At 32.2% G+C, this 16,464-nt stretch overlaps 2 protein-coding genes across 2 annotated transcripts; both read left to right on the plus strand.

Moving 5' to 3' along the window:
- The first annotated feature begins 1,010 nt into the window (after positions 1-1,010).
- LOC133816879 (vacuolar protein sorting-associated protein 41 homolog) lies at positions 1,011-9,814 on the plus strand. Its single transcript, XM_062249201.1, has 19 exons — positions 1,011-1,434; positions 2,893-3,162; positions 3,247-3,426; positions 3,502-3,753; positions 4,469-4,601; positions 4,690-4,780; positions 5,579-5,681; positions 5,828-5,931; positions 6,026-6,119; positions 6,206-6,361; positions 6,444-6,506; positions 6,642-6,707; positions 7,405-7,605; positions 7,885-7,962; positions 8,042-8,161; positions 8,278-8,358; positions 8,477-8,562; positions 8,827-8,908; positions 9,003-9,814. The coding sequence occupies exons 1-19, from the start codon at positions 1,156-1,158 to the stop codon at positions 9,462-9,464; spliced, it is 2,901 nt and encodes a 966-aa protein (XP_062105185.1). The 5' UTR covers positions 1,011-1,155; the 3' UTR covers positions 9,465-9,814.
- A 975-nt stretch (positions 9,815-10,789) lies between these two features.
- LOC133818962 (uncharacterized) lies at positions 10,790-15,377 on the plus strand. Its single transcript, XM_062252097.1, has 8 exons — positions 10,790-11,146; positions 11,582-11,768; positions 11,858-11,991; positions 12,309-12,421; positions 13,179-13,419; positions 14,583-14,738; positions 15,115-15,120; positions 15,279-15,377. Exons 1-8 carry the CDS (start codon positions 10,790-10,792, stop codon positions 15,375-15,377), a joined length of 1,293 nt encoding a protein of 430 aa, XP_062108081.1.
- Positions 15,378-16,464: the final 1,087 nt, after the last annotated feature.

A 16,464-nucleotide genomic window follows, 5' to 3' on the forward strand; every position in this document is an offset into this window, starting at 1 on the left:
TAATTATTGTTGATTGTCAACATTAAAGAGGAAAATAACAATATATATTTATTTAAAAAAATCTAATGCAATAAGATATAGGGAGGGTTCGTGGTTAGGTACACTTTTCTTTACTATATTGGTACACACACTATTAGTTTCATACACATGAATAAGTTATAATTTTATTTTTTATTTTTTTTTAATTTTTTTTATTGTCTGAGCTTGCTGCAAATTTTTAGAAAAATTTAGAAAGTTTTTGTATTGAAACAATGTTCAAATAAAAAATCTAAATAGTGTTGTATCGGTATGAATAAAAAAAATTATACCATATTTTCGGTACAATAAATTATCACTAAAATAAATATCATCATATAAAAAAATTAGCTCACAATTTATCCCTTATCAAAAATAGAATAGGATAGTGTCTTATCAATATGATAGAAAAGTCTACTCCACAATTGAAACTTCCTAAATTATATTGGTTTAAAAATACGTTTAAAAATATTTAGTGGATCTATTTTAATTTTTGAATTGTTACATGACAAAAGAATGAAGAAAACATTTTCATAACTAGTTTGATTTTTGTTTTTTTTTGAAAAATCTTGTTAAAATGTCACCAAATTGTTCAACGGGGTTTCAAATCTCATAGTTGACTAACCTCATGTTTTTGAAAAGGAGTTTGAATAAGTTGGTTAAACCAATACAAAAATTAAAGATCGAATGTGGATTTTTATTTTTAATGATGTAAACTAACCTGAAATTTATTTTATTATAAAATATATCAAAAAATATGTACAAACTATTTTCAAACACTTATAAACAAAACAATAAAATTAGTAAAAATAAATCACCCAAAAATATATTATAATTTAAAAAAAAAATAGACATAGGATAGGAAAGTCACATTAAGGAAGATGGCAATTGTCGTTTGTCAATGTCAATGTCACTCTTTTTTGTCGTTTTGTAAATTAACACTTTTATTTACATTTCATTTCCTCACAACGGTTTCGACTAAAGATTTTATTTATTTTCCTAAAAAAAATTAAAAAAAATAATCTCTTACTTTGCAGAGAGAAGAGAGAGAGAGCTCTGGTCTGGACCCAATTCATCTTCCATTATCGATCGTCTTCCATAATTGGATCCCCAAATCTCAAGACGAGGTTCAGAGACTTCATGCAAATGGCTCCGATTCCCTCCGAGAATGGCGTAGAGGGAGACGATGAGAGAGAGGAAGAAGAGGACGACGAAGAAGAAGAAGAAGAAGAAGAGGAGCTGGAAGTGGAGGAGGAGGAGGAAGAAGAAGAGCCCAGGCTTAAGTATCAGAGACTTGGAGGTAGCATTCCTTCTTTGCTAGCTACCGATGCTGCTTCATGCGTCGCCGTCGCTGAGAGGATGATCGGCCTCGGAACTCAAGGCGGCACCGTTCATATTCTCGACTTTCTCGGCAACCAGGTCACTCTTTTGATTATCTATTTCAGTATTCGGTTTTCTTTTCTGTTTATTGATTGTTAATGTGAAATGTGAATTGTGGTTTGATTTTGGTGAACTTTCGAGCTTTTTGGGATTGGAGTTTTTTTTTTTTTTTTGATCGTATAGGTAAAGTTCCATTGCTTATTGATTTCGATTTTTAGTTGTTGTGTGTTGATTGTTAATGAGATATATGAATTTTTGGTTTGGATTGGTTGTGGTAAAATTCCAAGCTTGTTGGATCGAAATGGGTTCCTGTGGTTTTTGAGCTATGGAAATTGCATACTAGGTTATCGGCGATTTTGTCATCTTTAGAATGGGGCTATCTAATTCAAGTTTCGAGTAGTGCATAGAGTTACACTTGATGCTTCTGCTACAATTCTTTACTATCAGCTTGCATGCCAATCAGAAAGAATTTTAGTTCTAACTATTGGAGTAGCGTTGGTTTGATAGTGTTCTCATCCGAACAATGTAATTCTTGTTGAATTTAATATTATTTATTTATTATCCTTTTTATCTGTTCTTTTCATGTTGAACAATCAATATAATAATTGGATTAGGATTAAAAATATCTTGCTAAACTAATCGCATCGCACATGAAACTGCTGGAATTATGAAACTATTTGGAGCAATTTGATTGTGTAGTCTAGTCTCCGAGATCATTTTGGTGATCTTCTTCTTATTTAATACTTATGAGCAAAAAAGAAAGAAGACTTTTTCTTTTGATAAGAAAAAAAAAGGAAGGGAACTGTGAAGAACTTTTCTCATCTTGCATGTGGGTTCCATGTATAGATTTGTGGGAATAAATTGAGTATTTTGACATGGTGGATGGAGTCAATCCATCCACTAATTTTGTTAACTTGTGTTAATTGATATATTCAACGTCACTTGGTTTTGTTCCAAACTTGCTCCCTAGTGCTTCCTGTATGTTTTGCTTTAGCTCTGTTGCATTTCCTATGCGTGACAAGTCATTCTTGTTGTTAACATTTAGTGGTTACTTTTTACACCTCATCCTTATCCTTCGTTCTCTTGTCTAGGGTTTAAGCATAGAATTTAAGGTGTAGATGTTTTTCCTTATAAATCAATCATGATTTTAGACTTGGAAAGTCTAGACTGTCTCCTTATTCAATAGCTTAATCTATTTATAAGGCTTGAAGGTTAACAGGTGGCCTTATTTTAAAAAACACAACATCTGACCCGAGTCTTTTGTGGATTTCTAAGCTCTTCAAGCATCTTAACATTTTTATTTCGCTTAGTACTAAGTCAAACAATAGTAAATGGTCTGTCAACATAACAAAATGCATTGAACGTATAAAATGCATGTGAATGTAGGTCCTATAGTCTCCCTTTTTCTTATTCTGTTCTCAAGGCTGATACACATTTGCATTTAGTTGCTGCCTTTATGGGAAGAAATATATCAATCTTTGACTGCCCGTTTTACAGGTTAAGGAATTTACTGCTCATACTGCTGCAGTAAACGATCTCAGCTTTGACATAGAAGGTGAATATATAGGAAGCTGTTCAGATGATGGATCTGTTGTAATAAATAGCCTTTTCTGTGATGAAAAGATGAAGTTTGAGTACCATCGCCCAATGAAGGCTATTGCCTTAGACCCAGATTATGCCAAAAAGGCATCTAAAAGATTTGTAGCTGGTGGTTTAGCTGGTCATTTATATTTTAATGCTAAGAAATGGCTGGGCTTTCGAGACCAGGTTTGTGCTAGACTATTGACTTAAGCTCGAACATTGCTTCTTATACGTCTTAACTCTCTCAAAACTAAGAGGTTTGTCTATTAGGTCTTGCACTCTGGTGAGGGTCCAATTCATGCAGTGAAATGGAGAGCAAGTCTCATTGCTTGGGCAAATGATGCTGGGGTGAAAGTATATGATGCTGCTAATGATCAGCGAATTACATTTATTGAAAGACCAAGAGGAAGCCCACGGCCTGAGGTTTTACTGCCCCACTTAGTTTGGCAGGTAAGTAAAATTGAATATCAAAAATGTTTTGGGTCACATATGCGAGTGTTTATATCATCCATTCATTGTATTTAGGATGATACACATTTGGTCATTGGCTGGGGAACATCTGTGAAAGTTGCATCCATAAAGACAAGTCAGCAGAGAGCAGCCAATGGGGCGTTTCCAATATCTAGCCTTAATCAAGTTGATATTGTGGCATCTTTCAATACCAACTATTACATCTCTGGAATTGCACCCTTTGGTGACTCTCTTGTTGTTCTAGCCTATATTCCTGGTGAAGAAGATAGGGAGAAGGAATTTAGTAGCTCTATCCCATCGCGGCAGGTAACAAGAGATCCATTAGTGAATATTTTTGTTTGTTTTGTTTTGTCTTTTTGGGTGTCAACTTTACAGCCTATGTGTGTTTAGATGGTAGATCAATTCTAAGAACTTCTACTGAAGTGTGAACATTCATTGAAGGAGTTCATGCTGTTAATGAAGAACATATGGTGCCAAGCATTTTCAAATAGCTAATATAATTCAATTTTATAGAAGTTGTGTAGCATTCTAGAGGCATATTTCTCTTCTTGCGTACTGTAAAACTAGAAGTTGCATGTTTTCATTCTTAGAATGTTCTTGGGAAATTGTTTATTGTTTATGATGAATTAGTTCAGTCACATATCAATGCATCCTTTTTTTGTTAGTTTTAATTTTTTAGATTTTCTATATTATGACAGATACTTTGTCAATTGCTTGATAGTTTTTGGTTTATTGTATTAAAGTACACTGCTGGCAAAATAGTCTTGGTGCCATGTGATGAAAATTGTTTTGTAAATGGGAAAAATAGTCTTGGTGCAGTTTTAACTTTTATCTAAAGTCTAGACAATCTGTTGACTTTGTTATGTTATAATACTGCTATTATACTTTGATATGTGTGTCTTCATCTGTAGCAAACTGTCCAATCATAAATTTGTTAGTCAGAACGTGATTTTGATCTTTGTGCTTAGAAAGCAATTTTTATTATTATTTCCCCCCTTAACATGTGATATATTTCAAGTAGGGAAATGCACAGAGACCAGAAGTACGTATTGTATCATGGATTAATGATGAGCTTTCAACAGATGCACTACCTGTTCTTGGCTTTGAGCATTACAAGGCAAAGGACTATTCCCTTGCTCATGCTCCTTTCTCAGGTTAAAATGTTTGTCATGGAAGTTACGGTGTATGGATTTAAAGTAATATACATCTGAATAGCTCTAAAATATTTTCATGTGACTCTAGGTAGCAGCTATGCTGGTGGGCAGTGGGCTGCAGGTGATGAACCACTGTACTATATTGTATCCCCAAAGGATGTAGTCATCGCAAAACCCAGGTCAGTTTCCCTCTCCTTTATTTGTATTGCATTTTTATATGGTGAGTGATGTATGAGCATTGTTGTATCTGCAGTTAATGTATATGGTAGTCGTTATAATACTCTCATACACTTGTAGGCACATAGATTCTTTTAGTCCTACTCTCATACACTTGTAGGCACATAAATTCTTTAATTTTTATGTAATTGATTTAATTTATAGCCAAAAGAGAGATGAGAGAGTTGGAAAAGAAAATAATAATTTTAGGAGGATGCACTATGACTTAGAAGTCATAGAATTTCCCATTTAAACGTACTATATCTTTTTTGTGTATTTATTCTTAGATAAATCCTTGCCTTTCAAGTTGAGGGCTAAACATTTTTTCTAATCTTGTTGATTGGGGTAGATTAAAACAAGCTGTTAAAAAAGTGGCATCAAAGTCTCAAATTTGCTTTGTTTAGATTTGTGTTAATTAGATTGTAATATAATTTGAAGCACAATTAAAGTCAGATATTATCGATTAGGTTTTTCTTTGTTCTACTATTTTCCAAACTCGAGAAAGCTCTTTGACTGTAATTCCTTGTTCCTTCTACTTTTTGAGTATTAATGGTAATCCCAAGTGCTATTTCTAAATAATAATTATTGTGCAATTGGGAAATCTGATTGGTGATAAGACAGACTGAAATCAAATATGCAACAAATTATAAATTTTATTGCCCTTTTACCTTCTATACAAAACTTTTTTTTATTTTTATTTTCCCTTTCCCTCTTTTCGTATGTATTTGATATCTTTCTATACTTTAATTTCTAATGAAAAGGGATGCTGAAGATCATATAGCTTGGCTGCTTGAACATGGGTGGCATGAAAAAGCTTTGGCTGCAGTAGAAGCAGGAGAGGGACGTAGTGAACTCCTCGACGAGGTATTTTACACTCATTCGACGTGACATTCATATTAGAATTTAGAACTTACCTTCTATTTTTTATTCATTTAGTTTTAATTTTAGATGTTAAATTGGATAGTATTGAGTAACAGCAGTTTTTTCCTAATATATCTACTATTCTATAGGTTGGATCTAGATACCTTGATCATTTAATTGTGGAAAGAAAATATGCTGAAGCTGCATCTTTGTGTCCCAAATTGTTACGAGGATCTGCTTCAGCATGGGAGAGGTACTAATTATTATTGTTATATATATATATTTTGCAATTCTTGGAAATAATTTGGTATCTGAAGTTTTCTAATTATTTGAGACCAATTTTGCAGATGGGTTTTCCATTTTGCTCAACTCCGTCAGCTTCCTGTATTAGTACCATATATACCGACTGAAGACCCAAGACTACGGGATACAGCTTATGAGGTGTGCTAAGAAAACATTTATTTTAACTGCATTACTTTCTCGTGTGTCAAATGGAGAATCATGCTATTTTGTTTTTCGTGGCACAGGTTGCTCTTGTGGCTTTGGCTACAAATCCATCATTTCATAAGGATCTGTTGTCGTCTGTTAAATCTTGGCCATCGGTGATATATTCTTCATTGCCTGTAATCTCAGCCATAGAACCTCAGCTAAATACTTCATCCATGACAGATGCGCTCAAAGAGGTCCAAGAATGTGCTTTGTCAATGAGATGCTGAATCTTCTAATGGCTGCAACCTGATTTTCATTACATGTCTTTCATTTCAGGCACTAGCTGAGCTGTATGTAATAAATGGGCAATATGAGAAAGCATTTTCACTGTATGCTGATGTAAGTCTTAAACTGGATTTGCTGGATGAATTCATTTTTGTTTTGTTTGAAGCAATGAAAATGAGTGATCAAGATGTTGAACACACCCCCCTGATTTCTTGTTGTTTTCTTCTTAATTGTTTTTAAAATTTGCAGCTTTTGAAGCCAGGCATATTTGACTTCATTGAAAGACATAACTTGCACGATTCTATCAGGGAAAAGGTAAATACTAAAGTTGTGTTAGAATAGCTAATGCTTGTAGACTGCTTCTTCAGTTTTATGGTTTTTAAGTTCTTTTCCAACTGCCGTTTTTTATCTGTGTGTATATATTATTTATATATATATAGGGAATTCTATAGTAGGGACGCCACTTTTGACCATATCGGTAGGGGCGTTTCTGTTTCTGCATATGAATAAATTATAATCCAATTTTTTTTTATATGATTATGTACATTGTAGTTATAGACGGTATCCCACCAATTTTTGTGAAATTTCGAATAATTTATAGTGTCAAAAAACAAAATTTAAAATAGTTATTTGTACTTGTATAATAAAAAACAAGCACGCGTGGAATTGATTAATTGAACCATGTTTTCGGTGTCGTAAATTATTCGGAATTCCCCAAAATCTGATGAAATGTCTGGTATAACTAACATGTACACCGTTATATAAAAAAAATTGGGTGTTAAAATCTCCACATGCCGAAAAATGAAATGCCCTTACCAAATGCAACAAAAGTGGCGCTCCCACCATAGAATTGCCCTATATTTATATTTATATATATAGGAAGAATACAAAAGGATGAAAAGATTCCTCTATGCATATATTACATATATATTCATATTTACTGTTTCATTTATTAAATATATATTTTTTGCCTGACCTCATAAAAATTCTTGTTTCGCCTATGATTTTTTAGGTTGTCCAACTGATGATGCTAGACTGCAAGCGTGCAGTTCCTTTATTTATTCACAATAGGGAATTAATTCCTCCATCAGAAGTTGTTACACAACTTTTAAAAGCAAGCAAAAAGTGCGACTCCCGTTACTTCTTGCATCTATATTTGCATTCATTATTCGAAGTAAACCCTCATGTCGGAAAGGATTATCATGATATGCAGGTATTGAGTCTATAGATCATGGATGAAGTAGTTGATTGTTCGTGATACTTATGCCCTATGCTAACCTGTGTAAAGCATAAATCTATCTTGAAGATGTTTACCCTCTATTTTTTTTTTATTATTATTATTTTCCCTCTATATGGAGAAGATCCGACTCATTGAATAAGCATAATTAGTTTCTGTTAGAAGTACTTGTACTTATTTTGCTTTAGTTCATCAGTAGGTGTGCGTGCTATTTACGTTATCTCATGCATGCCTTGTTTCTTCTTTTTTTGTTAGGTTGAGCTTTATGCAGAGTATGATCCAAAGATGCTGCTTCCTTTTCTTCGTAGTAGTCAACATTATAAGCTTGAGAAGGTTTGAATGGTTAATTAGTGAACTGTTCAGATGGTTTTGTAATGTCGTCTATGCACTAACTCCTGTCATCATATACCAGGCTTATGAAATTTGTCTCAAACGAGATCTTTTGAGAGAGCAAGTATTCGTTCTTGGGAGAATGGGAAATACGAAACAAGCTCTTGCCGTACTTATTAATCAACTAGGGGATATGGAAGAGGTAATTTTTGTCTTTCTTATCTCGAGGAAGGTTGATATCCTATGATTCTTTAAGGTGTATTTGTGTTCTTAAGTACTTTTGAGTGTTTTTGGTGATGATTTACTAATTGTATACAGGCTGTGGAGTTTGTAACGTTGCAACACGATGATGAGCTATGGGAAGAATTGATTAAACAATGTCTTCACAAACCTGAAATGGTATATTTACCAAATTAAAATTGTGCAAGCATGAAATCTGTAATGACAGAATAGATTTAGTTATAATTGTTTATACATGTCTTTGAGTTTCTTAAATCTGTTTATACTGAATTTGCAGGTCGGCATGTTGTTGGAACACACAGTTGGCAATCTTGATCCTCTCTATATTGTGAATATGGTTCCCACTGGCTTGGAGATACCTAGGTTAGTGTAATTAGAGGGATGATGGCTTTCTTTTTCATATAATATACATTTTTACCCGAGAAAGTAAGCTCAAATGTTCATCCATGGGGTTTGCTCCCACAAGGTCTGAGTTCAGAGTCCTTTTTAGGCACTAGATAACAATTATTATAATTTACCGATTCAGATATGATCCCAAATATTGTAGGGTTAGCCTTTTTTTTAATAGAGGACATTAGTTAGACATGTTTGTAAAATTTTTACTGATAGAATGTTCTTTTCTTTCAGGCTTAGGGATCGACTGGTCAAAATTATTACCGATTACAGAACAGAGACTTCTCTTAGACATGGGTGCAATGATATTCTCAAGGTAATCCTTTGCTTCACAACACACGGTTGTTTTAATTTGAATACAACACTCGGAATTTTTTTTTTTTTGACATTTGATGTGTATCGAGAAACAGGCTGATTGTGTCAACCTCTTAGTTAAGTACTACAAAGAAGCAAGACATGGACTATACTTGAGCAATGAAGAGGACGAATCACGAGCAAAACGAAACGACAACAACATGTCTTCTCAAGCAACCGAGAGATCTCCGAGCGTGAGAAGCATGGAAGTCAAATCAAAAACTAGAGGCGGCGGAAGGTGTTGCATCTGTTTTGATCATTTCTCTATACAAAGTGTCTCAGTCATTGTGTTCTTCTGTTGTCACGCGTATCACACGAATTGTCTCATGGATTCCACCTATACGAACGCTACTAAAACAAGCGGAACCACTTCTCGAGAACACGCATCAGAATACAGCGAGTATGGCAACGGTTATGTTGACGAGGACGACGATGAGGATGACGAGGATGCTGGATCGGGTAATTCTTCCCATATGCGTTGCATCTTATGTACTACTGCTGCAAGTCGAGTTCGGTGAAGTGTGGTTCAATATTTCTTTATTTTTACCCAAAATATATTCTTATTGTGAATAGATTTGCCTCATCATTGTATCAGCCTGCATCTTAGTATTTGTCATTTTTGTTGTATATCACTACATCGGCCAGCTTGAGTAGTCGATTTCTTTGTATTATATGAACATAGTAAGCGGCTTTTTCATTTTTTTTTTTTGGGGTTTTGAGCTTTGCTTGTTTAGCTGAGCAGTGTTTCTTATCATTGGTTTGATTTGGGTTTTTTGATCTCTCTATTTTTGGGTACATTGAGTTGCTAATAATTTTTTTGAAAGGTAGAAGTGAACTGTATGTGCTATATTTGCTACATTACAGAGGAGAGGTTGGGTTTATGATATTGGCAATAATATTTACTATATTTTTTTGTTTGAAAATATAGTAAATAATCCTCAATTTTCAAATTGATAAAATGTATAATTATGTAAATTTAGTATTTTATTGATATATTTTACCTATTTTCTCCCATAAGTTTGATTTTATAATTACTCTTTTTGTGACAAGACAAACATTCTTTGTCAGAGCATAAATATTATAAGAACATTAATTGATTTGTTAGAGGATAAATAGTAAAATTATATTAATTAAAAGTTTTGCTTGTTGTCAAACAAACGATCACATTAGTTAGTTTAAGAAAAATGTGTGTTGTAATATTATATTGAGAAGTTTACAGACTATTATATTTTAGAAGAAAAATATTCTCTAAATATTGTGCTAAAAATGAACACATTAAATATATATATATTTAATTATTATGCTACTATTAAGAGTGTTGCTATTTGGCACCTTAAGGTGCCCAACACCACATGAGGTGAGCATTCTATGATTGGTTAGTGATACTCCATAATACTTATTAAATTCAAACAAGTGGGACCCGATATTGTATTACACCAGTAGCGATAAGCCACCTACTTGTGGTGTTGGGCACCAGTGGTGCCCCTTAGCAATTCTCTACTATTAATATATTTAATTATCAATGTAAATTTTTTAGTTAATAATTTATAATTTAAATAAATATTCAATTAACTATTCTAATGACATTTTACTTTTTCATATCAAATAATATTTTAAACATGTATTATATTATAATTTATAGTACAATGCTAGTTACAATTGGCAAAAAAAATCCCTTTCAAACTTCGTAAATCTCGTTGGCAAAGACAACAACAAAAACACTTACTATATCCCTTAACTAATAAATATACCAAGTATAAATTTTCATCCTCAGAAACTAAAGAAGCTAAATCTTCATATAAAAATCCATCATATGATCCAAAAATCCTCACCTCATTTGACAATGGAATTGCTTCTTTTACTCATCACAATGATCATAATCACTCCAAGAACATCAGGACTAATTGGAGTGGTTAATATGAGGGAGAAATTGATGAACAAGAACATGACAGAACTCCAACCAGAATTTTTGACCAAGTTTTACACACAAACACTTGATCACTTCAACTACAAGCCTGAGAGTTATGCCACATTTCAACAAAGATACATAGTGAATTTCAAGTACTGGGGTGGTACCAATACCAGTTCCCCCATTTTTGTCTACACTGGAGACGAAGAACCTATAATAAACCCGGTACTTGGCATTGGATTCATGGTTGATCTTGCTTCTCGTTTCAATGGCCTATTGCTGTACATTGAGGTCAGTTACACACAAAACCAAGTGACATCTCTTGATACCAAAACCAGTTAAAGTCTACGTCTTAAGGGGGTGTTTGGTATGGGGCATAGGTGTGAATGTGTTTGGTTTAAATTTTAAAGGGTTAAAACTAATAATTTGTGTGGACCCCACATGTATTTTAAGGATAAAGTGAATCCTTTTGTACACAAGAGTTTAAGTCCTCATACACTTTCCAATGCAACTCAACTACTCAAAACAAATACACCTAAATACTTTAAGCTTTTGAAGATGTTCCATCATAAAAAGTCCATATCAAATGAATGTGAACACTTAGAACTATTCAATATAAAGGACAATGAGTTTTAATGCTGACCATACCAAGAAGAATTTGGCTAATGAATCTCAACATTGAACTTACTAAGAAAACATAAGATTTTTGGATTCTAACAATTGCAGCATCGTTACTATGGCGAATCGATTCCATTTGGATCCCTAGAGGAAGCTTACAGCAACTCTAGTACACTGGGATATTTCAGCTCAGCACAGGCTTTGGCAGATTATGCAGAGTTGATTATTGATCTCAAGAAGAATCTCTCTGCTCAAAATTGCCCTGTAATTGCTCTTGGTGGATCTTACGGTGGAAGTAAGTGTCTTCATTCACTCAATACAACTTTTCTCACATAAAAGACCATGTTCATCAGTTCATCTTCTATTTCTTCTCTTGGTATGCAGTGCTTGCATCATGGTTTCGTCTGAAATATCCACACATTACCATTGGAGCTCTGGCATCATCTGCTCCAATTCTCTACTTTGATGACATCACTCCACAAAACACCTACCAAAAAATTGTCACCAGGGATTTCAGAGTAAGAAATCGAAAAGATCATTGGCCTCCAATGTCTGAACTCAGTCACTAAAGTTGTGTTTGATTTAACAGTCTTAAGAAACTGTTTTTTATTCTTTTGAGAATTTACTCATCTGATACCCTTTGTTTTTGTAAAGTATCATTCTGGTACATTCTGTTTTCAATAATGCTCGTATATTATCCCGTATTTTGAAAACATAGATATTTTGTATCCTACTTGATAAAATTTTGTCAATATGACCAAACTGTCAACAGTTATATATAATTTGTAACTCGTATGGTTGAGAGTAATTTGATTGGTGTTGGCTGCTTGTGTAGGAAACAAGTGAGAGTTGTTATTTCACCATAAGACAATCTTGGTCTGAAATTGACAGAGTTGCAGCTCAAGTAGAAGGACTTCAGAAGCTTAATGATATCTTCTACAGTTGCAGGTCATAATTTTCTTTTGTCTTCTTCTCTAATCGAGTTTTTGATTCAAGGAAAATGCTTTTTGGTTAAAAGAATCACATGAATGAGTAATTGGCGAAAATCGACATCTATTTTTGTGCCTCTGCACAATGACATTCTTTTGATAATTACAAAAGTTATCAAGAGAAGGTCATTATGCAAAATGATATAAAAAAATTTAATGTAAGTATTTAATGTTAGATTAAATGAAATATAGGCATATGAACAATTCTATACATGTAGGCGGAATTGATATATAGATTAAACATATACGAAGAGAGGATCGAATATTGTATACCTCCAGCTATTGCAATTGATAATCTCGATCTAGTTTTAGATCTACAAAAGAAAAAGAAAAGAATTAGAACGAGTACTCGGGCTTCCAAGCTCTCACTAACTCTTTTAGGTGTAGTTACTGAAAGTCAGAATGAGCAGTGAGCTTGGGGAGCGGTACTCTATATTTATAGAGTGAGACCTACCATCATAGTCTCTGCTACAGATTGATATATTCTCTCAATCAGTTGGGATATGCAAAATCGGGTAACAAATAATGTTGACCATTAATTAAAATATTTTGTCAATAAATAAAATATTGACGTTGATATATTAAATCAATTAGTTGTAACAAATTGATTTTATATACCATATAAATAAATATTCTACATTTAATACACTTATGCTAATTGGTTTGAAAAACTGATTATTAAATCTAAATGTCCTTATTCTTTCTTCTACTTCAAGGCCTTTCAATTCATCACAGCAACTGAAGGACTACTTAGGACTGTTGTATGAAAGTGCAGCTCAGTATGACAATCCGCCGAGCGATCCCATCGGCGATGTATGCCGCCTCATCGATGAAGCACCTATGGGAACTGGTGTTCTTGGTAGGATTGCAGCAGTTGCCAATGCTGGTGTTATACTACCATGCCATGTTGCATTTCAATTCTTATACAATCAACAATATAATGGTTGGGCATGGCAGGTACTTACTTGACTAACTTCTCTTCTTGTTCTTTTCACAATGAAAACTTAATGGAGTCTATAAATAGTTAAAAGGGTTGAACTTAGTAAAAATTTTATTAGTAAGTAGAGCAAATGAATAAAACCACACACAATCCAATTCAGTTGAACTGTTTGCCAACACTAATGATCTTATTCATTGCTGTAAATTTCCCACTCCAAACTATATGTGTCTTTATATTTGCAAACCTCTTCTTTTTATGATTTATTATAGAATAAACTTCTAATTTTTCCCATATATGTTTTGACTGATAGAATAAAATCAAATGATCATCATAAATAAAAGTTTCACAATCAATGATAAAATACTAATAAGGTGTTGTTTGGTAACACTTAAAATAATAGTTTTTTATTTAATTAATTAAAAATTTGATAATTAAATATAAAACAGTGTTTGGTAGCTCTATTTTTATTTATTATTTTTTTAAATTTGAATTAAAATTCATTAAATTTTGAAAATATTATATTTTCACTTTCAAATTTTTTTTAAACTATTTTTTGATTTTTTCTTCTTTTTTTCAAATCAACATTTCATTTTATATTATTAAATAAAAATAAAATTTATCAAACGCATTTTTTATTTTTAAAAACAAAAAACAAAAAATAGTTACCAAACATATTTTTATTTTTTAAAAATAAAAATAATATTTTCATTTTTGTATTTAAAAAATTCAAAAATAAAAATTTTACCAATCACAACCAAAAAAAGAACAATAGTGCTTTTGGTAATTATATGGACACTCATTGAGTTTATTGGGCCCTATTAGGCTTTTTTATTATCACAAATTGAATGTTCAAAGATGTCTTAGCCCGATGGAATGTGTACATGAAACTTGAGTATGTTAGTAAGCTATGTACATCCCATATTATAGTCCTTATTAATTACATGTGCAATTAATTGTTTATAGTTACTAAACTATGACAAAATTATTTTAACAATGACATGATTATATAGATCAATTAGAATATGTTTTTCTATATATACTCCTCTCAAAACCACACATATATTATATCTCTACAGACAATCTGAGTTCTTATATAAAAATATATTTTGAATATATATATATATATAATTATGGTTATAATATACATAGGTGATTAATGATTTGTGTGTTGAAATGAAAGACATGTAGTGAGATGGTAATGCCAGTCGGTAGTGGAGCCAATGAGACAATGTTCGAGTATTCACCTTTCGATTTGAACAACTTCACCAAGAATTGCCAAGAACTTTTTGGTGTCACCCCAAGACCTCATTGGATCACTACTCAATTTGGAGGCCATGTATGTTATTTGTTCTTATATTCTTATATATATAATATACACACATAATACATGTATGATAGACTTGTATACATAAGAACTAATGTGTATATATATATATATTTAAATAAAAATTTCAGGATATAAAATCAGTACTTGGAAACTTTGCAAGCAATATCATCTTCTCAAATGGACTAAGAGATCCATATAGTGGCGGAGGGTACAATACTACTATAGATTATTAATTCAGAGCGGCTAATTAATCATATATTTAACTTTACATAATTAATTAATGCTATAATTATAATTCATTGTATCTGATACAAATGTTGTGTATATATATATATATATAGTGTGTTGCAGGATATTTCTAGTACTATTGTAGCTGTATATTCAGATGAAGGTACGTACCCTATATACATAGCTATATTTTATATGTAGCATATATATTATATATAATATATACATAAATGTATATATGTGTGTGAACTAATTATATGAAACTAATTAATAGGTGCACATTGCTTGGATATACTTAATTCTACACCAACTGATCCTCAGTGGTTGATTGCACAGAGAGATAAAGAGATCAGAATCATTGGCTTTTGGATTGCCGAATACAAGGCTAGACTAACATCAACAACAACATCAGAACCATAGCTACAATATCATATATATATATATATATAAATACATATATAGGTGATGATGATGATCAATTTAACATAACCTATCAAAGGGAAGTTTGTTTGACTAGCTCACTTCGGCGATATATAGGGAGCTTCTTAGGTAAAATCATGACTTTTGCCTCTACCGTATGGACGTTTTCTAATTTCGGTACTTGGTGAAATTATAAGTCAAGCATACATGATATTTATAATAGTTATCTCATTAATTTTCAGAAAATTTCAAATAATTTACAGTTATAATAGTTATAATAATTTCGAAATCACAGTTCAAATAGTATGTTTTCTACGAGTATAAAATAAAAATAGGCACGTGTACAACTGATTGTTTGAACTTTAAATTCGACAATGTAAATTATTAAAAAAAATTGAAAATTAGGAGGATGTTTGTTATAACTATAATGTACGTCATCATGTAAAAAAATTAAGTTATAATTTATCCAAGTACCAAAAATAAAAAATATTGATGCCCCAACCTAAGAATTTTTTTTATATATATATGTGTGTCTATATTTATATTTATTGAAAGAACAATATTTAAAAAAATTGCTTAAACTCAATTTGTTACAATAATATAGGGAAAAAAATATAGGAAAGTGTTTTTTTTTTATAAAGTAAATGAGACAAGTTGACTACTTCTATTAATAAAAAGGTTGTGTTTATTAGTTATAACTCATTTATGTTTGAAAGTTAGTTAACTACTGCTTCTCAAATACTTAATCAATTTCACAATCAATTTACCAAATTAAAATCGGATTTGAATCATAATTAAGTGCAATAAAAGATAAAAATGACAATCATTTTTACATGGTTCAGCCATGATTTCTCACAACCTACTCCATGGGACCTTGTCCAGAGGTGAAGCAAATTCACTAAAATAATCAGAGTTATTACAATTACAAACAACAAAAACTCAAATTAAAACTCCCTTCTAATTTGATCTATAATCAACAAACAACTCCCTATTTTGTGAAAGTCTTCAAGCAACCAGCCTCCCACTGGTTTTGAACGTGGCTGGACTCCCTCCAGCTGCCCTCCAGCTATTGCTCAAGCTCCCCTTG

This window comes from Humulus lupulus, chromosome 2, assembly GCF_963169125.1.
Source record: "Humulus lupulus chromosome 2, drHumLupu1.1, whole genome shotgun sequence".
NCBI classification, from domain to species: domain Eukaryota; kingdom Viridiplantae; phylum Streptophyta; class Magnoliopsida; order Rosales; family Cannabaceae; genus Humulus; species Humulus lupulus.